General features: G+C 51.1%; 2 protein-coding genes across 2 annotated transcripts in view; both read right to left on the reverse strand.

Annotated features, from left to right (window-relative positions):
* Positions 1 to 17339, reverse strand: part of LOC134412386 (zinc finger protein 208-like) — a 489474-nt gene that overhangs the window by 383582 nt on the left and 88553 nt on the right. The gene's annotated exons all lie outside the window — the stretch shown is intronic.
* On the reverse strand, positions 7697 to 9931 carry GAL3ST3 (galactose-3-O-sulfotransferase 3). The gene is made up of 2 exons (XM_063146207.1): positions 9804 to 9931; positions 7697 to 8852 (listed from the first exon to the last, which is right to left on the reverse strand). Exons 1-2 carry the CDS (start codon positions 9929 to 9931, stop codon positions 7697 to 7699), a joined length of 1284 nt encoding a protein of 427 aa, XP_063002277.1.

Raw genomic sequence — 17339 nt, forward strand, 5'->3', positions numbered from 1 at the left:
CAGAGCACATGGGCCAGCAATAATGTTGGGATTACTCTGCACATGCTCAGAAGCACCATTCCTTGAGTACGGTAGACAGGAGATTCTGTTCCCCAAAATTTCCTAAGAACGGTCAAGACAGAAAAGCATTTGATGCCAGCATCCTTACCTGGGGCTTCTCCATAAAGCATTACAGGCGGCGAAATTTCTCGTGCCTGGCCTCTCCTCCTCGCTGACACATCGTCCTGCTCCTCTCCTGTATCTCTGCTGCTCAGAACGGCACTCCTGGTTGTGTCTCCGGACCCTGCGCATTTGACAGTCTCACTGGATGTGAGACATGGTCCCTCTGGTATCTGGGCCATGCCACGCTTCAACCATCCCTGTGGAAGGCCTCCCGTCAACGCAGTGGCCTCACTGGGGACTGCCCACATTTGGGAGCCTACAGAGCGGTGTCTTCCTTGACCAGAGGAAAGCCAGGTCTCCTCATCCTTCTGAGATGTCCATGGAGACCATGAGGAAGACAAGGACTGGCAGCCATGTTTCCTGGCAGCTTGGGGGCTGGTGTTTACGGCGTGGAAGGATCGTGCCATTCGGAGGACCTGGTTCGGCCCATGCACCCCAAGCCCTGACCACAGTTGCCCATGAGTTCTGGGGGCCTGGGCCGGCACTGTCTCAAACGGCAATCGGTCTCTCAGGTAGCCAATTTCCAAAGGACGGTGCCCATTCCAGTTAGCAGAGGGTGGCCTCGTCAGAGGCTCTAGCGGGGGCGCGGAGACCCAGCCCTAGGGACAAAGAAATCGCAAGAGGGAGGCGTGTAGAAGCCAGAACTGGAAATACGTCTACACAGGGCACACTTTTCCAAATGCCACCCACTCTCCAATCCCAATTTGGTTATTCACTTGTTTGCTGTCAAGTTAAGATAAAGGAAAGCTTCTTCTTTTTTTAATGAACAACAACAGGTGAATTGATAGAAAACTGGCGGTCCATAGCAGGTGTTGGAATCCAGGCTTCAGAGCGGCAGACTGAAGGCTGAGCATCAAATGTTTGCAATAGTTCAGGTTCTAACGGGACCCTTTCAAAAGCAAGGAAGAAGACCTGAAATGGAGTGAGGAAACTAGCCTCTGAGTGTGTGTGTGTGTGAGTGTGTGTGTGTGCGCAGCCACAATTTTCCCAGTGTTGAACACATGCAAAATTCCCGATCAAAGGAAATCCAAATTTGGTTTTAGCACCTGAACAGCCTACCTGTCTCACGCCAGGTGTGTGGGGCCTCTCCGGGTCGATCCTCAGATGTTGGAGGAATTCTTCGTAGTATCTCTGAGATAAAGGGCAGTTTTGGATCTGGGGTTCAAATCCTTTGCACATACACCCCCCACCCCCCATTTATCCACCAACACCCTTCGAATTTTCCAATATGGTTAGTGAAGATTGGAACGTCCTGCCTTCTCCATCAAAGAAAATCGAATGTAGTTCTGCTGGATGAGACCAGGGTTCAGAGCTCTGTTGCTAGCCAACAGACAGGAATCCAACAGGTACATCTTTACCCATCATACATCTCCATGCTGGAAAAAGCTGAACCTATTGAACTTCTGCCTGTCAAATGCACAACAGCCCCTCCCCTATTACTCCTGTGTGCCTGGTTCTTGAACATCCCCTAATTAACCTTTTCCTTTTTAGGGGAGAGGTCTCCTCATCTCACCTTTCTCCTCCTCAGGGCATCTGTCTTGGCTGACAACTTTGCCAAGTGAGACTCCACTTCTGCAAAATCTCTCAATAGCTGCCCGTTCCGAACCTGGGCTCGGTTTTGGCGCGTGCAAAGCTCGGTCCATAACCTGCACAGCGCAGTCGCTTGGTTCTTTGGGCTAGAGAAATGAAGAGAAGTTACCTGGCGCGGAAACACCTTGGCTAGCTCCATTAAGAGATCTGACTGAAACCCGGAGTGGATTCGCCGCCCTTCTGACAACAGAGCCACCAGCCTCCACTGTAGTGGAGGGGAAACACAGCTATGGGGCTGTTTTCAGAGCAGTAATGTCATTGGAGCACTCGGGTGAATGACAGACCCTCCTTGAATGAGGACATAACGAAGCTTTCCATTTCGCTACACTTGTCTTAAAACTAACCAATTTATTACGGCATAAACCAGGGATTCTCAGCCCATTTGGGTCAGTGGGCACATTTGGGATTTTGAGTCATGGGCACTCTCACAAAATGGTTGCCATGGAGGGTGGCACATTCATAAAATGGCTGCCATGGTGGGCACAGCCAGTCACAAAACATTCATTTCATAGAAGGCAAACCAGTGTGACTCAAAGAACAGTCACTTAGCCCAAGACGACTAAGACAGGGGTGGACTCTGAGCCCCAAAACACAGCCTCACTCTTTTGAACCTAAATAAAGATGGAGCTGTCCACAAAAGCTCATGTCAACACAAATGTGTTTGGGTAATAGCTAAACGTTAGTCCTATTTAGGGTGACCCTATGAAAAGAAGGACCAGGCTCCTGTATCAGTTGTATAGAAAAGGGAATTTCAGCAGGGGTCATTCCCTCTTCATGAAATTCCCTCTTCATCACAACAGTGAAAGCTGCAGGAGCCCTGCCCTCTTTTAAATCTGGTCACTCTAGTATAGCTCCTGCAGCTTTCACTGTTGTGATGGAGAGGGAATTTCACCAGGTTCTCCATCTATACAAATGACCCCTGCTGAAATGCCCTTTTCTATGTAACTGTTAAAGATACAGGAGCCCGGTCCTCCTTTTCATAGGGTCACCCTAGTCCTATTAGAGTAGACCCATTGAAATGAATGGGATTTATGCCAAGACTGACTTAAATCCCATTCGTGTCAACGGGGCTGCTCTGAGTAGGACTAACAATTGGAGAACATCCTTCATCTTTTAAGGTGTCACAAGAGTTTTTGTTGCTTGAAGAAGAAAAAAGAGCACTATACCATTCTCACAATTTAATTTTTTTTCTTTTTCTAAAAAAGTAGAAATATTTTGAAAGGCCCAAGTCTTTCTCTGCAACCCAGCTGCTCAATCTCCTCTGAACTACAGCGAAAGGGATTTGGGCCGTCTCTTCTTGCCCAGCGGGCAGTTCGGAATTCATCTCCAGTTCCGTTGCAAGAGCTTACAGCCGCTTGCAAACGAAGAAAAACGCACGGCGGGAAATGGCAGGAATGAGATCGCACTGTTGGCGGTTCCTGGGCCGCCCAATGTCAAGCGCAGTCCGTTTACCTCGAATCGGGAAGGGGCTGGGATTCAAACTGATCGTGACCTGGTTGAAACAGAGCAAGGAGAAACGGAAAAGCCACCGAATTCGGGAGTTGTCACACAGAGGAGGGCCAGGATCTCTTCACGATCCTCCCAGAGTGCAGGACACGGAATAATGGCCTCAAGTTAAAGGAAGCCGGATTCCAGCTGGACAGCAGGAAAAACTTCCTGACTGTTAGAGCAGTACGACAATGGAAGCAGTTACCTAGGGAGGTTGTGGGCTCTCCCTCCCTAGAGGCCTACAAGAGGCAGCTGGACGACCATCTGTCAGGGATGCTTTAGGGTGGATTCCTGCCTTGAGCAGGGGGTTGGACTTGATGGCCTTGTAGGCCCCTTCCAACTCTGCTATTCTATGATTCTATGGGGTTGTGGGTCAGCTCCTACCTTCGTTCGCTCTTGGTCTGTGAAGGAAAGTCCAGTTTTGCGTTGCGATGGTCATGCTCCACTTCTAAGCCTAGTGGGGATTTTTTCTCCCAGGTTCTTAATCCAATAATAGCATCCTCCTCCTCCCCTCCTTTCTGGGCTCCTATCTCACTCTCTGTCCAAGGTTTCTAACTGGGCCAATCTGTAGGGAAGATCTCTGGAGGATTAGCAAATCAATCTCTTTAAGAAGCCGCAGACTTCTCTTCCAGCGAAGGCAACGCTGCTGATTCTTTCTCCCCTGGGAGACCTAGTAAGAAATAGGAAGTAGAGTCTTCTAACTCTTACACACACACACACACACACAGCGTAGAGGTCAATTGGGAGTGCAGGCGTTCATCGTAACAGCCCCCTTAGCCATGCACCCCCAAGGAAAGTCCAGAAATTGATCGCATTGATCCGTGCGATCAATGCGATTCTAACCATTTTCATCTCTCCCAGGAGCAGATCTTTGGACAAGCGAACAGGTCTGGATTGTTGGGAATATTGCAACCTTGTCTGCAAGTTGCTGGAAGGGGGCAGTGTTGCATTTTGTTTGTTCATGGGAATTTTGACCAGCTAGCGTCAGGCTCTCTATGGTCGACAGTGTGGTTTCCTGTGATTTCTTCCTTTTGCTCCACCCCTTCCTTCGCCCTCTCTCTCTCTCTCTCTCTCTCTCTCTGACCTTCCACTATTGCTGGGAACGCACGTGTTTACTCTCTCGCTCCTGCCTGTGTAATGGAACACAAAACAGACTGAAAAAAACTCCTTGAAACTCTACGCTGTACCTGCATTGTATATGCAAGATTATTTGAGTGAACTGTTTTCTTTTTCTTCATTGAACGGTATAGTCGCCTTCATTGTCCTAACAACGCCTCTGTGTGCATGTGGGACTGGTAAACGCTTCTTCTGTTTTGCCCTTTTTTTTCTCTCTGCAAATTGCCTTTCTAGCAGGAGGCATCGTTGCTAAATAAAAAAAAAATTAAACTGTTTTAGTCTGTTTTTATTTTCATTTTATCTTGTACACCGCTCCGAAATTTTTCAATGGGGAGCGGTATATAAATATTCTAAATAAATAAATAAATAAATAAATAATCCCATCATGAATTGCCCATTCGAGACTTGGCCACCCCAAAAGACTTGGCATTACTGCAGTCTTTTAGAGTTTAAAAAAGCAATAAAGCAATTAAAACTTATCTATTCCGGCAGGCCTATCCAGTGAAATTTTAGAATGTTTTAAGGATGTTTTTAATCATGTATGATATGTTTTTAATCAGTTTTTAACGTGTATTTTATATCATGTTTTTATACTGTTTGTTTTATACTTTGAATGGTTTTAGTTTTTGTGAACTTCAGCTTCAGCTATTGGGTGGTATAAAAATGCAATAAATAAATAAATAAATAATAAACAGCAATAGAACCTTGCTGAGGAAATTCATTTCTCCCCTGCTACCGAGAGGATTTATTTTACTTTTATTTGTTTTATCTGTGGCATTTGTATACCGCTGAATATAGTAAAAAAAAAATCTCAGTGCTTCACAATATTAATTGCAGCCAAATTCAGAGGAGAACAGGGAAGTTTGGGGGATGTGGGGTGGCAATTGACAGCCTACCCATTAATACTTAAAAATACATATGCTGGTGTTGTGTCCCCGTGAACAGGGCCAGCCCAATGTATTTTGCTACCTGACGCAAAGGACAAAATGGTGGCCCCCTCCATTCCATGTAGAAAAGACAACTAGGCTGGCAGTTGAATTTTTCTTTGACAGCATCACCCACCACACCCGAGGGCATCCGGATTGCAGGCTGGGCCTCTCAGCACACAGAGCTTTCTCCTTTAACGCCTTGATGCCACCTCCCGGTATCTGCCACCTGAAGCAATCGCCTCACTCTGCCTCATGGTAGGGCCGGCCCTACCTTTGAGCTCTGGCTCCACTACCACACTGTGCCTCAGTCCAAAAGGGAGAAGAGGAAGGGAATGTCACCTACAGCCAGTGTTTGTTATGTATATGGTGCTGTATAAATAAATAAATAAATAAATAATAATATACACCTGCAGCAGAGGCAAGAGCAAAGCTCTATCAGGTCATCATAGTCCCTAGGCTAGAAGTGGGAAATCTGTGGCCCACGTTCAGAGGGAATAGGGGATTTTGAGAAGGTGGTGGCAGATGAAATCAACATCCCTGCTAATAAAAAAGTGCCAGTACTTTGACCCCGAGAACCCCAGTTCTGCTACAACACGGCATCCCTGCAATGAGAGCTCCTGGCTCACTCAAACATGCCCCAAAACACACATTGGATTCAAACAGAACAGGCTTTTATTGGCCTCGCATTTCTCGTTCAAGGAAACACACGGAGGTCTTCCCTATCACAACATTGTCAGTTCTTGGGAGTGCTGGAAACAGATTCCTGGAAGTGAAGACCGGTGAACCGCCCGGAAGTGTGGATGGACGGGAAGGAGACAAAATAGGAAGGAAGAACCTCAGAAGTGCCCTGATGCTGGATCAGACCCAGGGTCCATCTAGTCCAGTACTCTGTTCACACAGGGGCCCACCAGCCATCGGCCAGGGAGGAACAAGCAGGACATGGTGCAACAGCACCCTCCCGCCCATGTTCCCCAGCAACTGGCGCACACACAGGCTTATTGCCTCGGATACCGGAGATAGCACACAAGGTGTCACGATGTGGCCCAAATTGGAGGATACGGCGGTATGGAATGGAGGAAGTGGGACACAGAGGTGCAGGCATGAGCTGTGGATTTGGGGCAGGGGTAATAGGTGGAATGGGAAAAGAGGGCAGGTGTGCAAGAGACCGGGGGGGGGGGAGAACCAGCGGACCAACACACCCCTCTTTTTCCAGGGCCAGCGTGCTTGCAGACAGCTCCTCCTGAAAATCAATCCCTGTTCTTCTGCGGGAAGCTACATGTACATCTGCAATTGGCTTTCCACATTATGGGATGGAGGGGAGGGGATATTGTGCTTTTTTCAGTGGGTACACCCCCAAACCAGCAGCTTTAACTGCTACTCTTCCATCTTTTCTAAGGTGCCCGTAACGCTCCATCTTCCATTTTTGACACGGGCAGCTGAGACAGAGCCTTTAAGTCGCACTATAACATTTTTGTTTTGTTTTTAAAAATAATAATTTTTAAAAAAGAATTCCCAGTCACCATTAACCACTTGCTAAAACGGCAGTGAATGGAAAGAGATGTTTCCTCCCATCTTTTTAATATATTGCATTCCTATCTAAACATGCATAGGATTGCGCTCTTAAAAGACCATTTTTAAAAAACCGAATGACTGACGACAGTAGGACTTTTTTCCCCTGTCTAAACATGCGTAGGATCGAGCCTTTCAAAGACCTTTTTTTAAAAAAAAAAATGATGCTAAATATGTCCTGAACCAAGTCAGGTCCGTCTGTTCCAACAGTTCAACATTTCTCAAAGATGGAAGACCAGCATTAAGGGCGCCTACAAGCTGAGCATTACTTTTCTATCCTTTTCAACAAAGCGAAGACTTCCCAGAAGCAGCACTGGGGGGGGGGAGAACCCGCAGGAGGGTGGGAAACGGATGACAACACAGTGTGGACCCCCGCGAGAAAGGTGACCGAACGAGCCATGGCAATGACTCAATAAATGCCGTGTTCGGAAGCAGCCTGGGATTTGTTCCGGGTTGCCCTGAGGTCACTGTTCCTCAGAAGCACAGAAGACGTTCGGCCAAACCGGAGCGCCCAGCTGGGGTTTTGAAGACCCAGCTGGTAGCGAGCGACCTGACCGGAGACAATCTACACACAGCTTGCAGAGCGTCCAGACGAGAGCCCTGCTCGCCCAGACGCCTGGGTCCTGAGCATAACGGCGTCAAAATATCCGACCGTTCCAGAGAAGACATAAGGGAATCACCACCGAACGGGGCCATCAGGTCTCCGGCAGACCCCACCGTCCTCAGAGGTCTGCCCTCAAAAGCACACCCCCGAAACAGGATAATGGGACGCCACGGAAAGTTTTCCCCGCTAGGCTTGCCGTGTGGCATGGGGATGGTCTTTCGCCTGCCCCGGGGAATGTTTAGGCTACCTTGGGAGCCGGGTGCCGGGGGGGTCGCAGAAGACCCCTGGGAGGGAGCGGCCGGTGGGGGGCCGCCCTCCGCCGGTTCCTCAGGCTCTGCTTCCGCAGCAGGTAACGAGAATACTGCACCTCCGGCATAACGAGCTTGAGGCACTGTTCGTCCAAGGGCGCCCCGGAGCCAGGGAGGTCGTAACCCACAATGTCCACCTTGGCGCTGGGCTGCCACGGACGGAGGTCTTTGTTCTTGATCTGCATGGCCGGGCGCAGCTGGGGCTGGCCCCCGAAGCAGCGGCGCGCCAGGCGCTCGCAGGCCCGGCGGAGGGCGCGCACCTCTCTCGCCACGCAGTCCGGGCCCACCTCGGCCAGCTTGCGCCAGAAGGTGGCGTTGAAGTGGCCGTAGAGCTGAGCGTCGAGGGCGTTCCAGCTGCGGATCTGGGCCGCCACGCGGGCCGAGGTGATGTTGAGCTTGGACTCCGGGCTGCGCATGTTCAGCTTGACGTAGAGGACGTCGTCCAGGTCCCAGGCCAGGAGCCGCCGCAGGAGGACCAGCGACTCGTCGAAGTACTCCGCTAGCATGACCAGGGAGAAGATGCCCTCCACTTGGCGGATGAACGCGGGCAGGTAGGCCGGGTCGTCGGGGTCGCGCTCAGGGTCGCCCCCCAGGTCGTAGACCAGGGTATTGTGGGCGTACATGGCGTACTTCTCGTGGGGGCGGTAGTAGCGGCGCGGCTGGTCCAGGAAGGCCTCCATGGAGCCGTTGGGCACCCGCTTGAAAGCCGGGCAGTACTGGTTGTAGTAGCTGAAGAGCGACTCGAACATGGCCACCGGCTCGCGCAGGATGGTGACGTAGACGGTGTCGTTGGGCATGAGGCGGCGCAGCTCGTCGCGGTTGAAGCGCAGGTGGCTGGCGATCAGGCGCGGCGGCAGGGTGTAGGGGTGGACGAAGCGGGAGGAGAAGTTGCGGGGGTAGCAGAACTGGTGGTCGCAGGCGTGGTGGGGCAGGGCCACCGTCAGGTTGTGCCGCTCGGCGAAGCGGAAGAGGAGGTTCTGGACGGTGGTGCTGGCCGTCTTGTGGGTCTTCAGGAAGGCCACGGCGGTGTGCTTGGGGCGCGGGGGCGGCGGCGGGGCGCAGCTGAAGAGGGGCGCCTTGGGGAACCTAGCAGGGGGGAAGGAGCAAGGGGTCAGCGTGGCTTGAGGGGTCAGGGCAAGCTGGGGCAACCTACGCTAGAGCAGTATGACAACGGAACCCACGACCCAGGGAGGTGGTGGGCTCTCCCACACGAGAGGCCTTCAAGAGGCAGCTGGACAGGGATGCTTGAAGGTGGAGTCCTGCACTGAGCAGGGGGTTGGACTCGATGGCCTTAGAGGCCCCTTCCAACTCTATGACTCTATGATAAGCCCCACCCCTTTCCTTCTTCCCTGCTCCACCCACTCACTAACCCCACCTCCGTTTCCCCTTGAGTCCGCAAGTAGCCCTCTCCCCATTCCAGCCATTCTTCCCTCCTCCCAACCACGTCCCTCTCTGTGCCCGCCCCTCCCTCCCCCTCTCCCCATCAACCCATTAATTTTAATCCCACCCAAAGATGGCACCAAGGCTTTTAACCCACCCCTTTACCGAAGCTTCTACTTCCGGATCCTTTGCGAGTTTAAGATCGGCTCCTTTACACATATTCCCCCCCTAGGGTTTTTCTTTCCCGGAGTTTCTATTATACAACCACTAGGAGGCACTGTGGTACGGCGCAATCGCACAATTGCCCAGCAGTGTTATAGAGCCCGAAAAGACGTGATAGTGGTCTCAAAGCACAGGAAAGGTCCTGGAGGACAACGACGTCATGTAAAGGACCTGTGATTGAGCAATCAGAAACGCCCAATAAAAGCCTCGTGTAGAAAGGCTCCAGGAGGGCAGTGAGGGAAGAGGAGCAGAAACCCTGCCGTGTGCGTTGTCCTCTCCCTCTGGAGCCAGCGTGGAGGCAAGCAAGCAGGCAGGGACAACTGTGGCAAAGAGTACGGTGACTTGGGCCCACCCAAGGACTGGTCCTCCTATGCCCCCATTTTCACTGCTCCCCAATCTATTTGCTTGCTCCTATCCCCTTCCCCGGAGCCCTACCAGCCGAGGTGGGCGCTCTGGCGCAGGATCAGCGTGCCCGTGCTGAACGCCAGCAGGAGTAGGAGCAGGGCCTTCTTGCGAGACATCGTCTTGGGGCCGTAGAGCAGTGCAGGCAGAGAGCAGGCCATGCTGGGGGCCCCTATCCAGGTGCAGCTGCGCAGGTGTGAGTCCACCCCGGCATGGGGACTCAGGGTGATCGTGAAAGCCTGGAGCACTGGGCTGAAAACAACAGAATGACATTTAATAGGGATAAATGCCAAGTTGTACATCTAGGAAGTAGAAACCAAATGCACAGTTACAAGATGGGGGATACTTGGCTCAGCAATACTACGAACGAGAAGGATCTTGGAATGGTTGTAGATCGCAAGCTGAATAGGAGCCCACAGTGTGATAAGGCTGCAAGGAAGGCAAATGCTATTTTGGGCTGCATTAATAGAAGTATAGCTTCCAAATCAAGCGAGGTACTGGTTCCTCTCTATTCGGCCTTGGTTAGGCCTCATCTAGAGTATTGCGTCCAGTTCTGGGCTCCACAATTCAAGAAGGATGCAGACAAGCTGGAGCATGTTCAGAGGAGGGCAGCCAGAATGATCAGGGGTCTGGAAACAAAGCCCTATGAAGAGAGACTGAAAGAACTGGGCATGTTTAGCCTGGAGAAGAGAAGATTGAGGGGAGACATGAGAGCATTCTTCAAAGACTTAAAAGGTTGTCACACAGAGGAGGGCCAGGATCTCTTCTCGATCCTCCCAGAGTGCAGGACACGGAATAACGGGCTCAAGTGACAGGAAGCTAGATTCCGGCTGGACATCAGAAAAAACTTCCTGACTGTTAGAGCAGTACGACAATGGAACCAGTGACCTAGGGAGGTTGTGGGCTCTCCCACACTGGAGGCTTTCAAGAGGCAGCTGGACAACCATCTGTCAGGGATGCTTTTGGGTGGATTCCTGCATTGAGCAGGGGGTTGGACTCGATGGCCTTGTAGGCCCCTTCCAACTCTGCTATTCTATGGTTCTGTAATTCTAGGGCAGGCAGCGCTCACTGGCTCCTGGCCTCAGGAGCCTGATGTAGAAAGGGAGACCTGGAGAGAAACACAACAGCCGGTGGTTACTCGTTTTCCCTCTCTCCCCCATAACCCTGGAAGCCAACGGGGTCTTCCCATGAAGCCGATTGGTGGGAGACTCAGGACAGACCAAAGTTTGCACTTCTGCAGAGATAAATGATGGTATTCGCTCCCCCCAAGATACAACAATGGCTGCAGAAGGGGATTTAGATAAACACACGGAGGAGAAGGCTATCAAGGGCTCTACCCATAGAACACAGGAAGCTGTTTTAGACTGAATCAGACCCTGGGCCCATCTAGCTCAGTGTTGTCGACACAGACTGGCAGCAGCGTCTCTCCGGGGGTTTCAGGCAGGATTTTCTCCCAAGCCTACCTGGAGACGCCGGGGAATCAAGTGTGGCAACGAGGGACAGGGCCTTTTCGGTGGTGGCTCCCAGACTATGGAACGATCTCCCTGACGAGGCTCGCCTGGCACCAACGCTGCTGTCTTTCCAGCGCCAGGTTAAGACTTTCCTCTTTGCCCAGGCATATGGCGGCACATCTTAATCACCCACAGGTTTAGGTTTTTTTTAATGGTTTTTAATGCTTTATGTGTGTATGTTCTGTGTTTTAGAATTTTAAATTTTGTATACTTGTTTTTATCTCAATTTTAGAATTTCTGTAAACCGCCCAGAGAGTCCTGGCTATTTTTTATTTATTTTTATTTATTTAAGGATTTTTATGCCGCCATTCAGCCAAAAAAGGCTCTCACGGCGGCTTACAAAAGTATTTCTTGACAGTCCCTGCCCACAGGCTTACAATCTAAAAGACATGACACAAAAGGAAAGGGGATTGGGAGGGAGGAGGAGGAGGGGGGAAAGGAAAGCAAATTCAGGCACTACAATCTTAGTTGGAAAGTTCAGCAGTTACAGGTGACAGCAGGAGGGAGGGGGCTCTCAGCTGGAGCTGGACCCAGGCACGGTGGAGAGGTGTCTGGCTGCTGCTTCCTCCCTCACTGGTGGCCTCTGCAGAGACAGGTGACAGCAGGAGGGAGGGGGCTCTCAGCTGGAGCTGGACCCAGGCACGGTGGAGAGGTGCCTGGCTGCTGCTTCCTCCCGCTATGGGAGCGGTATATAAGTGCAGTAAATAAATAAATAATAAATAAATAAATTCTGGCATTGAAGACAAAATTACCCTCCATGGTCCCCATACAAACTCTCCCCCCAACCCAACACCTCCCTTGCACACCTATTTTTGCTTCTTCCCTTTGCTCCTCCCCCCTTCATGCTCTTTACACGTTTATTCCTCCCTCCCAGGCCTCTGAGCTGCGTTTATTTTCTCTACTCAGACCCTTTTGCACCAAATGGGGCCATTTTAAGCTCCTGAACCCTCAGAGAGTGTTCTCTGAACATATCTAGAGTGCCCCCATTCGCTCTCTCCCCACTGAGTTCACAAAAGCAGGTGTTTCAAGGTTGAAACGAGCCCCTCTACCTCTCTGTTGAGAGATCAACTGCTAGTCCGTCCCTACGCCAGGGTGGGCAGGGGTCCCCACCAGCTGATCGGTCAACTTACCTGGGTACAGCGGTTCTAAGAGGGGTTATTTCAAGTTAATCTACAACAAAGCTGTATTCTTCCCACCCAGGACCAGCGTCTGTCTCTTTCCCAGGTACGATGGCACCTTCCTTCCTACACCCAGCTCCCAATTCCTGGCCCCAAACGCTCGCTCTCTCCCGCACTGTCCGCCGATGAATGAAGAACATCCCATCCACTGGGTGCCCACCTTTCTTCGCTCCGCCCTCCTCCAACACACACACACACACACACACACACAAAGGAAACTAAAGACAGCCACCAAGTTCACCTTGTTCCAAAGAATGGGAGGAGATTAGGTGTCCTAGCACCAGGATCAGTCCACGGGCGCTTTTCTGGATAGCCTCCAAGCGCTTGCGATCTCACGGAAGCACAGCTCTGGGGCTGCCCCTAGGATCTGGTCCTGGCATTTCCAAACACGGCAAACAGAAACAGCCAGAGCCTCAGCTTTACCCATGGGGGGGGGGCAAATTTGGCAAAGAACCCCCCCTCCAATTGAACAGGGAGCGAGGGAATACAGAGAAGGAGAGAAATGCACAGATTGTGTGCATTGTTATCGCTGACTTTCATCACACACGGCCTGCAGAAGGAATCAGACCGGGTGCAGAAAAGATTGCATCCATAAAGCAACCGGAAACCCGGACGTCCGTATCAGAGGGCACAGTTCAATACAAGGGCAGCCCCTTCGAGGCTTACATTGCTCCTGAGCCCGTGCAGAGCGCAGTTCCATTTGCACGAATTAAACGCAACCCACCTGGACCCTTCCCAGAGCCGAAGAGGTGAAAGAACCCCTCACCCCAAAACCAGTCCTTCGGTATTCTGACAGATGCAGAAAAAGAGTGTTCAGCGGATGTATCACAGTCTGAAATAGGAGCCGAAACAGGAGGAAATAAGACGCGGAACAGAGGAAGATGAAGCTATGGGAAGGGGGCATGGGGTGATCAAAGGAGCCTGGCCCCAAACCAGACCTCAAATACTTTGACTTCTGGAAGGTTCGTGGAAGAATTAACAGCAGATAAAGGACGTCTACTTGGGAGAGGAAATTGTCCTTCCAAAATCACTAAGAGCATGCACCCTAAAGAAGTTTCACGTGGTATTACGCACAGAATGGGCACGAAGCATCCTGCATTAGCCGGATAGAAACCATGTCAGCCAAAGCCCAAAGAAGCAATGAAACTAACAGCATCGTCTTAAACTTGTCTACCTGGGTCCCAGGTGAGCAAGTACTGGACTGCGACCCTCGAGATGCGCTTAGCAGGCTGAAGTAGCAAACTCAGACTGATCTGTCCACACAAGACAGAGAGAGAACGAACTGTTTGTCCATTGTGGGTCATTACAGCCCGAATCCAGAGATTGGGCTGTCCCCTGTCTACTTTCCCCGTCTTTTGAGGGCGATCCGCTCAGCCATCGTATTTCAGCTGGTGGCGCTCAAGCCGAGAACGGATTCTCACCAGCGAATGGAGGGAGCGACAGAGTTCACTGTACGTTGGGGTAAAGAAAGCCCTGGGAAGCTGACAGGGATACACGTTGTTGCTCCAAAGGCAAGGTGGTGGGCTCCGTCCGTTTTCGAGAGGCCGGGGATATATATATATAGACAGGCGTCGCACAGGTGGATGCATCTGCCCCAAATGTTTCCAGCGCCGCACACACAAGCAGCCTTTGTGTGAGGATAAGGGAGCGGAGAGAAATTAGAGTCAGACGGATTAACCCAATGACCATAGCCACCAGCTACGGTCGTAAATAATACAAAGTCAAGAAGAGCTCTCCTGCATCAGACTGAAAGGCCTAGCTAGCCCAGCCTTCTGTTCACACAGCAGCCAACCAGCTGCCTGTGGGAAACCCACAACAGGACTTGAGTGCAACAGCACCCTTCCGTCCATGTTCCCCAGCAACTGGTGTACCTAGGGATCCCCCTGCCTCGGATACTGGAGGTGGCACATAGCCATCAGGACCAGTAGCCGTTGGACAGCCTGATCCTCCATGCAAGTGACAGGAAGCCAGATTCCGGCTGGACATCAGGAAAAACTTCCGGACTGTTAGAGCAGGACGACAATGGAACCAGTGACCTAGGGAGGTCGTGGGCTCTCCCACACTAGAGGCAGCTGGACAACCATCTGTTAGGGATGCTTTAGGGTGGATTCTTGCATTGAGCAGGGGGTTGGACTAGATGGCCTTATAGGTACCTTCCAACTCTACTATTCTATGATTCTGTGTTTTGTCCAATCTCCTTTGAAAGCCAACAGAATTGGCAACATAGCCACATCTTCCAGTGTGAAGGATTACTGAAACAGCACCATGTACATTGATGGTGCTATATAAATAATAATAATAATAATAATAATAAATGACGGTGGTGGTGAAAAGGGTGCCCTGAGCACACGCAGAGTGCCTTTCCGACCCTGCCACCTGCTCACAATGATCTACGATGGCACCACAAAGCTGGAGGGACAACTTCCAGGCAGCTTCTTGTAGCCATGACGGGAGGGGCAGATGGGCACTGAAGTTCAAAAGGTCTGGAAATCTACTTTCGGCCCACCTGTGCTTTAAGAGAACAATCATCAGCTAAGACTAAAAATTCATGGCCCATAAGGGTTTTCAGCTGCCGAATGACCCTACAAGTGCGAAATGTTGTTTTTGGACAGAGGGCAAACTTCTCTGCTTTGACAATAACTTCCCGCTCAAGAAGACAACTGGGTTCTTGTTCTCATCGTCCCACAACTCGCTCGATGCTTGCAGGTTGGCTGCTGAAAGTCTGGAAATCTTTCCGACGCTTGCAAAACGTTATCTTCACCCCCACGTGTAACGTGTTCGGCGTATCTGAGTCACTCTATGCACTGGCAGAGGACTGAAAAGGACGCTTTATCTTTCGTCCTCCTTTTCCAACTTCCGACACGCTTGACGCAAGAAAGCATTCTTTTCCTGGGTGTGCCAACTTTGCTCAGAAAATGTCCACATTCAACCTTTGCTTTGATGGGCTGTCAAGCTGTCCTGCAGAAGGAATACCATGATCTGTTTGTTTGTTTTTTAAAAAAAATAACTTTGCATGAGGCTTACTAGGAAAGCAGTCTTTCTCGACCCTGGGTGCCCAGGTTGGGTTAGAACTCCTGTTGTCTCTGACCATTGGTCCTGCTGGCTGGAGATCACGGGGCTTGAGGCCAGCGTTATCTGGAGACCCACCATTGAGAAAGGTTGCTTAACAGGTCCCCACGCTAGGTCTCTGGCTGCGAAGAGTTCTACAGATTATCAGGGACATCACCTTGAATTTGGAGCCCACAAGGGCATACAAAGGCAGACATCTTCTCATGCCTCTGTGCACGCATGGCCAATTTCGGTGAACGCTGCTGCCTCCACATCCCAGCGAGAGAGCAAGAGAAACCGATCGAAAGGTGGGTGACCCGAATCAACCGCCCTTCCAATTCAGAGAGGCTGCCCGGTGCGTCGAACCCGCCGCTAATAAAATGTCCCTTCCAGCAACCTGAAAATCCAAACAGAGCTGAAAGACCGGACTGGAAAAACCCGGAAATCAAAAACTTCCCCACACACACACACCCACCCCCTAACCCTTCACCGCTCCCTTTTTCATAGCTGGAAACTGAACGTTGGCTCCTTTTGTTCTAACCACTAATCCTCGCTTCCCTCCAAGAGAATCTAGGCCAGACCTCTGCCCAATCAATGGGTACCAGCCTCAGGGCGCTGATGGAAACTTATCAGTTCCCTGTGTCTCAATAAATCCATGCCCAGTCAGAGAGATGAGGGGGAAAGTGGGGGAAAGGCGGTGGATGTTCAGCGCAGGGAAAGGGTAAAATAGACTGCCAGATGTACCTAACCACTCCCTCTCGAACGAACGCTAAGTTTTGCGGGTGGTTTGTCCCTTTGGGAGACGAGTGTGGGCATTCAAATGCTGCTCGCAACAAAAAGGCAGAGGCACTAGCAAAGGGGGAAGCCGAGAATTTACTCGACTATCCCGTGAAGTGCAAGAGGGCAGCTTTGGGGCCTGAAAAACGCTTTCAGATTCCTGAGCACCAAACTTCAGAGCGCCCAAGCAGAAGGAGTTGGGAGGACGTGTTGTTTTCTTTTTTACGTTTTTCATACAGAACGTCCCAACTATCCCAACCCACCGTCGGGAGCGCATTCCTCGGAGCTCAGCAGGGCTGGCTTTCCAAGTCAATACACATTAAGGTTGATGTCAGTTGTCAGCTGCAGTAGATGAAAAGAAAGAAAAGGCTCCCCCCCCCTTCAAAAGCTGGGTTCAAAATCCTGCCCCTGTCACGGATCCCGCCGAGGGGTCTCCGTGCAAGTCCCTCACGCTTCCTCGGCCTCGATCCCCCCACGTGGTGAATGGGTAGGACACAAGGGGGGTGTTCACACAACACGCTAACCCACACTCGGATAGTTTCAAACCGTGGGTTGTCGTGTCCTTTGACCACAGCCACGGTGGCTTGTTATTCAGGCAGGGCAGCTCGTTCGCCGTCCAGAACAACCCAAGAACAAGCCATGGGTTCTCAAAGCAGCATGCTCAAGAAAAATAATACGTGGCTAACAAGCTTGGAGAAGAGAAGATTGAGGGGAGACATGAGAGCACTCTTCAAATACTTGAAAGGTTGTCACACAGAGGAAGGCCAGGATCTCTTCTCGATCCTCCCAGAGTGCAGGACACGGAATAATGGTCTCAAGTTAAAGGAAGCCAGATTCCGTCTGGACATCAGGAAAAACTTCCTGACTGTTAGAGCAGTATGACAATGAAACTAGTTACCTAGGGAGGTTGTGGGCTCTTCTCCCACACTAGAGGCCTTCAAGAGGCAGCTGGACAACCATCTGCCAAGTATGCTTGAGGGTGGATTCCTGCATTGAGCAGGGGGTTGGACTCGATGGCCTTGTAGGCCCCTTCCAACTCTGCTATTCTATGATTC

This window comes from Elgaria multicarinata, chromosome 21 (genome assembly GCF_023053635.1).
Source record: "Elgaria multicarinata webbii isolate HBS135686 ecotype San Diego chromosome 21, rElgMul1.1.pri, whole genome shotgun sequence".
Lineage (NCBI taxonomy): Eukaryota > Metazoa > Chordata > Lepidosauria > Squamata > Anguidae > Elgaria > Elgaria multicarinata.